Here is a 10,276-nt window from a genome sequence, read left to right as displayed (position 1 = left end):
ATTTAAATAGCCATATGTGGCTAGTGGCTACCATATTGAACAGGGCAGAGTTAGACCTCTGAGGTACTGAGGTAGACAAAAGGCATTCCTCATCTTCACTGTCCAAGATAATAGGCATTAGCCACATGTGGCTACTTCAAATGTGGCTAGCATGACTGAGAAACTAAATTTTTGTTTTATTTAATTTTAATTACCTTAAATTTAAATAGCCACATGTGGCTAGTGGCTACCATATTGAACAGGGCAGAGTTAGACCTCTGAGGTACTGAGGTAGACAAAAGGCATTCCTCATCTCCTACTGTCTTTTTCCCAAACCTTCAGCTCCCTTTCAAACTTGCCAACTGTCCCTGATCCCAGATAAGTATGGTTAGCTGCTAGTAGGGAAGCGAGCCATTTTTCTTAGCCTTTGGAATTGGGATAAAGTTTTAAGAAGTGTCACAATCCCTCAACATTTACTGAACACCCACGAATGATGGGCAAGGAAGGAAAAAATGAAAAACCTAAATCTAGGTTTCCTTCCTTGAAGAACTCATGAGTTTAGTAGGGTGGATAAATCCCGTAACCAATTGCAATAAAATTTGTAAGTGTTCTTTAAAAAAAAGCAATGAAGAAAGAAAGGGTGACTGTTTGGGGGTACCTGGGATGGGTTAGGGAAAGTTTTACAAAGATGATAGTCAATTGTTTCTTAATGGGCAAAGCAAGAGTTTAAAACATAATAGAAGGGAAGAGGCTAAGGAAGTAGGATTCAACAATCCAAGTCAACTCATTAGGGTGCCAAGATCACTGAACCTAGAATCAAATACATGTGATGATCTGAGTCAGTGCTCTGTATGAAAATATAAATTACTATTGTAATCATATTATTATTAGCATTCCAGGCAGAAGAAATAAGCATGTCCAAAGGCATGGGACTGTTAAAGAAAATAAGATATTTATAAAATGAAAAGAAGTTGAGATTGACTAAAACAGGGAGATTTGAAGATTGGATGGTCAAAATTGGGCATAAAAAAGCAAAGTTGGGGATTTTATAAAAATCCAATTTATGATACAAGAAATAAGAAGAAACCCCAAAATTAAAAGCAAATATTTAATAGTTTAAAAGTTCACACAGGTGTGTGCTTCCAGTAAGAAAGAGGTCAAACTGCTGGTGTTTTTTTTCCTCTTACCACAGTATTTTAGGTCCTTACTTTTAAAAGCATTCTCTATTGGATTAAGGTTTTTCTTTTAAAATGTAAATACCACCTGAAAGCATTATGCCTGTTGGTTAACCTTTAACTTACTTCACACCGTTAGAATTTACCCTAAATCAAATAGAATTCCTCATAAAAATCTGACTGAGATCAGTTAGTAGTGGTTAAGAGTATGTACACAGAATTCTGGTTGCTTGGGTTCAATCTCAACTCCAGACATAAATCTAAATGGTTTTCTGAAGTTGTGTAAGTTCTCTGCCTTAGCTTCCTCATCTATAAAAACGGGGATAAAACAGTACCTACAGGGCCGGGCATGGTGGCTCACTCCTGTAATCCTAGCACTCTGGGAGGCCAAGGCGGAAGGATCATTTGAGCTCAGGAGTTTGAGACCAGTCTGAGCAAGAGCGAGACCCCATCTCCACCAAAAAAATGGAAAGAAATTAGCTGGACAACCAAAAATATATAGAAAAAATTAGCCGGGCATGGTGACACATGCCTGTGGTCCCAGCTACTCGGGAGGCTATAGCAGGATTGCTTGAGCCCAAGAGTTTGAGGTTGCAGTGAGCTAGGCTGACACCGTGGCACTCTAGCCCAGGCAACAGAGTGAGACTCTGTCTCCAAAAAAAAAAGAAAACCAGTACCTACGCTTCACTGGTTTTTGTGATAATTGAGTTAACACACACAAAGTTCATAAAAGAGTGCCTAGCCTATAGTAAGCATCATTTGTCGATTACACGCCACACAAACACGCACACAGATATACACTCACATACATGTAATAAGAATTTTTATGTGGCTGTGATAGAGAAGAAAAAAGGAACAAGGAAGAAATACCTCTGTTATTTAGAATCTTTGGAATATATGTGAGGTGTTGAATGAGAAACTTTAAATGACCAGATAGTTACGGCATAGAAGTTAAGAGCTCAGATTATAGAATTGGACAGACTTGGCATTAGGTCCTGATTCCAGTACTTTCTAACAGCATAGTCTTGAGCAAGTTGCCTAATCCTTCTGTGTCTCACTTTCTTTATTAGAAAAATTGAGATTAAAAACAGTACCTACCACACTGAGTTGCAACAACCATTAAATGAGATATATATGAAAAGTGCTTAGCACAAACCTGGCACAATAGAAGGCTCTAAATAAATGATAGTCAGTGATCAGAGGACAGACAAATATCCTGAGAACCTGGGGGACAGAGCAGGGGAGAATTCCGAAAGCTTACCAAAAGATGTCAAAAAATAGAGGGGAAATGAATTTCACTTCCACTATAATTCTGACTATGGTCTTGGTAATAGTCTATAACCCAGGCGTTGGGAAAGCATCACCTTGATTCCGTAGGAAGCTTTCACTTTATTTCACAAGTGGTCAATGTCTCTGTCCTACAACTTTTCAAAGTACTTTAAAATGATAACACTGACTAGCTAACATGTATTTAGAGCTAAGCACTATTTAAAGCATTTTTTAGGCATTATCATTTCACAACACTTTTAATATTCTGATGATTCTGAAGTTTAGAAGCTTAGAAAAGTTAAAAACATGCTCAAAGTCACAAAGGCAAAGCTAATGGGGCTGTTGGATTTCTGAGACACTACAAAGCTTTGAAGCCAAGATTCAATTCAAACTAATGTGTACTGAACTAATGTGGCAGCTATTCATTAAATATTTTTAAAGAGTTTAATAAAGCTTGAATTGAAAAGGAATTTCTATCTAAGCCTCAGTTAGCCAGAACGATCCACTCCCCATCCCCACTCTGAGTTTACCTAAGTATACATATCCTCTGTATTGGAGGCTCCATAAAACTACTGCTCCCCATTCAGTTGTAAATTATTTGTCCTGCCCATGTCACATAGTGTTTCCTGTCAATTATTACTAAATTTAGAATATTCAAAATTGATGCTTTGAAACTTTTTAAAAAGCACTTACCTTTGAAAAAAAAGTGAAGTCAGCCCAGATTTCCATAAAAATAACCAAAAATAAAATGAAAGTGCTACCATGGGAAAACACTGTCAGCTGTGATTACATGTGCCATCTGGGCAAGCCAAAGCAGATAGAGCCTGGAAGTGGTCTGTTTCCTGAGTCTGTCCTATAAATTGCTAAACCACTCAAGTAGGGCTACGACATAGCTCATTTCTTAGGCATGTTCCTTTGCTGTTTTAAGTAACTTAAATGATGAAGGAGGCTTCAAGCTACAGTTTGATAAAAAGCACATTTATCTGCTAGGTTATTACATCTTAAACACAGCTTTGTGGTTTATCAAAAATGAAGGGATATCTCCTAGGGCCTTCTAAACTGAATTGTTATCAAGTCTTATGTTAGAAGTAGACGGCCATTTTTCATTTGTGTGACCAGGACAATTCAGACTTTTTAACTGTCCAGAAAACCTGAAATGATCCTCCCTACCATTTTATAGTCATGTGGGCACATTCTCTGTGTGTGTGTTTGGAGGGAGGGGAGGGGGTTATCAATCAGATCATGGCACTGGATAAGGACCATGGCTTTTTTCACCTGGGTTGATTTACTGACTACAGACACTTTTTTTTCCTCCAAGACTACAAGCTTAAGATTCTGGTTTGTTGTGTCTAAACCTCTAATAATGTATCAGTTCAGTAAATCTGAGTAGTTCAAGGATAACTTAGAGGTAGAAGCTATCATTTTCCCCTTTATAATACTGGATACCGTCAACTCCAGTTTTAATTTTTTCACCTGAGGTGATTTACTGACAAGGGAGGCTGTTTTGTGTTTTTTTTTGTTTTTGTGTTTTTTTGGTTTTTTTTATTTTTAAGACTACAAGCTTAGGAATCAAGTACACTTTTTATCTAAACTGCCAACAAGGTATTCAGTCAATAAATCTGAGCAGTTCACAGATAACTCAGGGAGAGGTGTCATCCTCCCCTCAATGTCATTTATATATTACTTAAAATACAGACTGCAGCATTTTACCTTCCATATATCTATGATTCATGATCACCTGTGATTTTACTAACTTGACCAAATTTTAAATCCTACTAGAGTGTTACATTTTACAAAAAACTCAGTCTGAGCCATTTTGCTATCATTCCAGTTCAAATTATATATAGCTGTTAATTTTACCCTCAGTGATAATCTGATATATGAGAAAAGCGTAAAAAAAAAAAAATCACATTGAGAAGTTTCCAATTTATTCAGGGAATAAATGGATATTGAGTATTACACAATGAATCAGGCTCTATGCCAAATTCTGAGATACAGCTGTCACCAAAGCTGACAAGGTCTTTGCCCTCACAGGAGAATTTAGGAAAACTTCGGCAAAGTGTGACAATGCTTAAGAGTTTTGCACTCATAAAGGCACAATTTTCTACCTTTCTTATATAACGCGTCAAAAAAAAAAAAATTAAAGCCAAAGATGAAAAATAAAGTGCAAACAACACATGGGTTATACCTGTGTGTCTTCTACGAAATTTGCTGAAGATGAACAAAGCAACACCCTGCCTTCTTGTTTCAGCCTTCATACTGTAAACAGAGGTCCTTCCCAAAGTAGGGCCACGTCTCACATTTCTGTGCTTTTTCTTGATGATTTCACTGTTTAAAATAACCCCCAAGCATAGTGCTGAAAGTGCTGTCTAGTGTCCCTATGCACAAGAAAGCTGTGATAAGCCCTACAGAGAAAATATATACGTCAGATAAGCTTTGTTCAGGCACAAGTTAAATTGTTGGCCATGAGTTCCATGTTAATGAATCAACAATATATACTAAATGTCTTTAAACAGAAACACACATAAAACAAGGTTATATATTGATCAGTTGACAAAAATGTTCTGACCAGACCTCACAGGAGCCTAATCCCCTATTTCCCCTAAAAGCAATGGTTCGCTATTCACTAATTCAGTGTTTTCTGCGCTTCATAGAACATTATCAAAAATAGTGAGAATCGACTCTAAATTCACAAATTGAGAGTAAGCGTGTAGAAACTTTCATAGCAATTTGATATTACTGTGATGTCCAAGCATGTGGTCATGTTTCTGGTCATTCTTTTTTATTGATTTTTAAAAATACCTGTCCATGACAAATTGGAAATTAAAAACCAAAACCAAAAGTGGTCCTTCAACATTGGTAGTTTAAGCAGCAATGCCTAGAGGACATATTGGTGGAAGTAGGGCTGCACTGACAGGGAGAACACACAGGATCCTTATGTACTAACATAAGCAAAAGAGATGTAGGCAAGAACTAAGGTGGTGGCAATAGAAGAAATGGATTAATTAAACCAGACAGACATGGAAGCAAAGGGAAGAGTAAACAATTACACTGGCATTTCTGGCTTGGGCAAAGGGTAGTGGTGTCATTCTTAGAGATAGAAGCAGCTTTGGGAAAGGAAATTATAAATTGTTTTGCAAATACTGAGTTTGAGGTGTTTATGGAACAATTAAGCAGAGAATCAATAGTTGTCAAAACCATTATCATTACTTACAGACATTTTATTATGAAAAAATAAAAATAAATCATTATCATTGATCTTGAATTTTACCACAAATACATGATTAAATGGTTAGATTATGAAGCAAGAAGTGTGGAATAACAGATAACATCCTGTATCTTTGGATGTAGCAGTTTTCTACTAGGAGGCATTATGGTATAATGGAAGCAGTATTTCCAAGCTTGTTTTCTCATCTGTAAAACAAAAATCCCATCAGCTACCTTGCAGGGTTATTAAAGTTATCAAACCTCTTTTCTGGAGCTCCAGCTTACCAATACCACTGTTACCAAAGGCTAGGAAGCTTACTTGGCAACAAAGAAACGGGACTAGCAGTTTTGTTAGATCAGAAGAGACATCGTCATCATTTAATACTAATATTTATGAGTGGGTACCATGTGCCAAACAGTAAATGCTTTACATATATGAATTCATTGAGTCTTCACAACAATCCTGAGGTACACATTATTATCACCCTCATTTTACAGATAAGAAAATTGAGGCAGGTAATAGCAAGTCACTCTGAAAGGCAGTACAGATGCAGGTGCCTCGTACACAATTCAGTGAACAAGGGAATTTGTTTCTAGAAATAACGGATTTCTAGAAAATGTGGATTTTAGGAGGAAGGAGGGAGGGAGAAAAGGAAGACTATGGTTATAATTATTGGAAGGAGTGTTACAGAATCTGAACACAAAAATATCCATCAGTGATGAAACCTTCTTGAGTGGGAGATACCACTCAAGGTCTCCTTGTTCCCAATCCTTTCTTTCTTTAGATTCTATGCCCTGCCCCTTCAGGTTTTGGACACCTTTTTTGATTTTCTATGTCCTCCTCGTTCCTCAACCATATTAGGGTAGCAGTCAAAAGTACAGGCTCTACAGTCAAACTTCAATAATAGTTGCGTTACATATCAACTTGCTTATCAACTTATGTGTATATATATATATGTATTTTTTTTTGAGGGTCTTGCTCTGTTGCCCAGGCTAAAGGGCAGTGCCATCATCGGAGCTCACTGCAACCTCCAACTCCTGGGCTCAAGTGATCCTCCTCCCTCAGCCTCTCAAGTAGCTGAAAGTACAGGCAACACAACCACACTTGGCTAATTTTTATTTTTTGCAGACACAAGATCTCACTATGTTGCTCAGGCTGGTCTCAAACTCCCAGGCTCAAGCAATCCTCCCCCCTCAGCCTCCCAAAATGCTAGGAGTACAGGTGTGAGCCACTGTGCCTGACCCAACATATGTACTGAAGTGAGCAAGTTATAAACCTCTCTGTGCCTCAGTTTCTTAAATGTAAAATGAGAATAATAGTAGTATCTATCTCATAAAGTTGTCAGAATTAATTGAAGTAACACATATAAGAAACTCAGAACAGTACTTGGCACACAGAAAAACCCCAAAAATATGATTATTATTAATATTATCCAGTTCCTCTAACAGTATAGTATATCCCAAATTTACATGAAAGTTGGTTGTCTGGAACACTGAATATTTCTTACTGCAGAACATTTCAAGTGGGGTCCTTCTGTCTGTCTTCACTGTCCTGTCCTAGTGCAAGCCCATCATAGAGTTTTGCAATTGCCTACTAACTGTTCTGGCACTCTATGGCAGTCACCATACCTCCAGCAGTAATATTTATAAAGGTCTAATCACTCCCTTGCTTAAAAGTTCTCAATAGCTCCCTGCTGCCTACAAATACACAAGGCCCTTTACAACCTGCCTTTAACCTTTGTTCGCAGTTTCACTTCTAGTCACTTCTCTGAACAGCTAGAGCCATAGCAGATGATTTATTTTGTGTGAAATAGGCCATGAATTTTAAGAGACTGTATGCCACTGTGTATGCTTTTCCCTATGTCTGAGAAAACTGTCCTCTCCACCTCTGGGCCTAGAAAACTATTCATGCATCCAAGACCTAGATAAAATGCAACCTTATTCATTTATCCAACAAGAAAATTTATTAAATACCAAAATGTGCAAGGAAGACCCTATGAAAATAAGCAAGACATAGTTCTACCATTTGGGTAACTTATATCTATAAGGAGGGAGCTATGTTAAAATACAACATAGAAGGAAGCAATGCCTAAGCTGGGTTCCAGAGGATATGGCTTTCTATGTCTCTATCCTCATATTCCTAAATTAGACCATGATCTTGATAACTATCTTTTAATAGTACTCAATATATTGTATTGCATTCCCAGGTTTAATATATGTCTTCCCTAAAACTGAAATTCTAAGGCCAGAATATATTCATCCTTCGGATCCTCAATACCTAGACGGTAGCTGAAACAAAAATGAAAACAATTGTTCACTGAACTAAATTGAATAATTAGGTTTCCATATCAGCCAAAAGCCTTTTCAACTTATAATGTAACTGATCTATAATAGCAAGAGAACCTTAAAACCTAATAATGCATTGAGAAATAAGAACATTTCCAACTTGCAATTTATCTAGTACTTGAATAGGGAAATCCAATTTCTGGCCACGCCTGCAATCCTAGCACCCTGGGAGGCCAAGGGAGGAAGGCTTGAGGTAAGGAGTTCAAAACCAGCCTGAGCAAGAGCGAGACCCCACCTCTCCTACAAATAGAAAAAATTACCCAGGCAACTAAAATTAGAAGAAATTAGCCAGGCATGGTGGCAAACAGCTACTCGGGAGGCTGAGGCAGGAGGATCACTTGAGCTCAGGAGCTCGAGGTTGCTGTGAGCTAGGCTGACGCCACTGCACTCTAGAGTAGCAGGAGAGCGAGACTCTGCCCCTCCCCCCAAAAAAAGAAGTCCAATTTCTACCCAAATTTGTAAGCAGTACTGACATTTTGCTCACGTAGAAAAATGTAGTAATTTTTCTTTTTTGGACAACACCGCTTTGAACTAGTCTATCGAGCTTTTAAGAAATTATCAGAACCAGAAGTTCTAATTCCTAATCAACAAAAAGTTTGTTTTCCTTAACTTCTTTGTCACGGGATGAGGACTGCCATAACCTAGGGACTGCAGTAGCATATGACAGTTTCTTCTCAGTCCTGGAAGTCTAGGTTCATTCATTTGTTTACTGTGAAAGACCCACTATGCAACAGGCACTGGGGATACAGCAGTCTCTACTTTTACGGAATTTATATTACAGTTGGGAGAGACACACAGCAAATATACGTCAGATCGTTTGAGAAGTGCTAAGAAAAAGTAAAGCAGGGTAATAAGTCAAAAAGTGAAGGCAGGAAAGCAAGGAGAAGGGTAGCGGTGGTACATTAGATAGGTGGTCAGGGACCAGTCTCTCTGATAAGGCACTGGATCAGAGGCTGAAGGAAGTGAGGGAGAGAGATAGATGCAAGAATCTGAAGAGTACTCTAGGCTGTGAAGCCAGCAAGTGCAGAAACCCTGACGTGGGAGTATATTTGACGTGTTAAACAAACCCCAAGGACATCAATATGGCTAGATTATGGTCAATAGTTTGTGAGGGGCAGACCGACAGATGATGAGAGACAACCTGAGCCAGATCATACAGCCCAAGGATTCCTGATGTTATACTAAGCTGGAAAACCACTGCATCATCTCAAGCAGATAAGTGACATGATGAAACATACTATAAAACAATAGCTGTTTTGTGGGTATCGGCTAGTATAAAGGAGCAATATCTAGGCAATAGGAAATCAGGGATTGTCTGTAATTTCTTGTTACCTAAGAAGTTGGTGCCAAGAATGATAATAAAGAGGAGCAGCATGGACACACAATAGTTGAAGGCCTCAAAATACGTCCTTCATTCCTTTCATTATCAAGCGTCTCTGAGAGAGATCGTTAACAAATGCTTGTATTTATTCCACCTTTACCACCTAACTCTTCTTTCATTCACTAGTATTCAGTCTCTAAAACACGCACGCATTTACCGCACCGGAAAAAAAAAAAAAAAAAGCCATGTACACCATCCTTCTTCCTCTTAACCTCTTTTAACCTTTGGCTCCTTAATGAGATCCATCCCACTCCTGGAATTTCAAATACCCCCTTCCCTTCATCCTTTGCTATGGTAAGTTTCTCGGTAGCAGCAGCTGTTTCCCCCGTTTTCATTAGTAACAGCAACCCCGAAAATACGTCGTGCCAGGAAAAAACCCAGGAGGCTAGGAACAAATGCAGTCGCAACCCCTGCTTCCCGCGAACTCAGCCCGGCCTTTCCTCCTGGGCGCCAAAGCTTGGCCCTACCACATTACCTTCGCTGTCGGAAGCGTCTTTGACCTCATCTTCCAGCTCCGATGCTATGGCCCTGGCTTCCATTTTCATCTTCTTCTTGGGGGACTTTTTCAGCTTTTCCCCTGCATTCACATGTGAGTCCTGAACGGCCGCAGCCATTTTTCCGCGACGGAAGCGTCACCTGACAGTTGCTCCGGGTGGCAACGAGAGAAACTTCAGCATCCAGTTCCGGTGACACACAGTTCCGGGGCGGGATCGCCTAGCCCGGCGTTCCGGGGTTGGAGGCTCGGAATGTGGATTGGAGGGAGGTCTGAATCTCTTGATGTCTTTAAGTGAAGTCCGTTCCAGGATAAGAATCAGTCATTGAATGGGCTCAACCGGCTCCTCGGCTAACTTGCCCTTGCCTTGGTCCGCTGCCCCAATCTGGCCCCAGCCACGCTCGGTCCACCTTCATTTCCTCCCCT

General features: G+C 39.2%; 1 protein-coding gene across 1 annotated transcript in view; it reads right to left on the bottom strand.

Moving 5' to 3' along the window:
• RRP15 (ribosomal RNA processing 15 homolog (S. cerevisiae)) overlaps window positions 1-9,971 on the bottom strand; it is a 79,595-nt gene extending 69,624 nt beyond the window's left edge. The window contains exon 1 of the mRNA XM_012664911.1: window positions 9,833-9,971. Coding sequence (XP_012520365.1) covers window positions 9,833-9,971 — 139 coding nt within the window. The remainder of the gene's footprint in view (window positions 1-9,832) is intronic.
• Between the last annotated feature and the right edge of the window lie 305 nt (window positions 9,972-10,276).

The sequence above is a fragment of the Propithecus coquereli genome, unplaced genomic scaffold (genome assembly GCF_000956105.1).
Source record: "Propithecus coquereli isolate 6110/MARCELLA unplaced genomic scaffold, Pcoq_1.0 Scaffold94, whole genome shotgun sequence".
Lineage (NCBI taxonomy): Eukaryota > Metazoa > Chordata > Mammalia > Primates > Indriidae > Propithecus > Propithecus coquereli.
The sequence above is the reverse complement of the archived record's forward strand: the minus strand, read 5'-3'. Positions and strand labels throughout refer to the sequence as shown.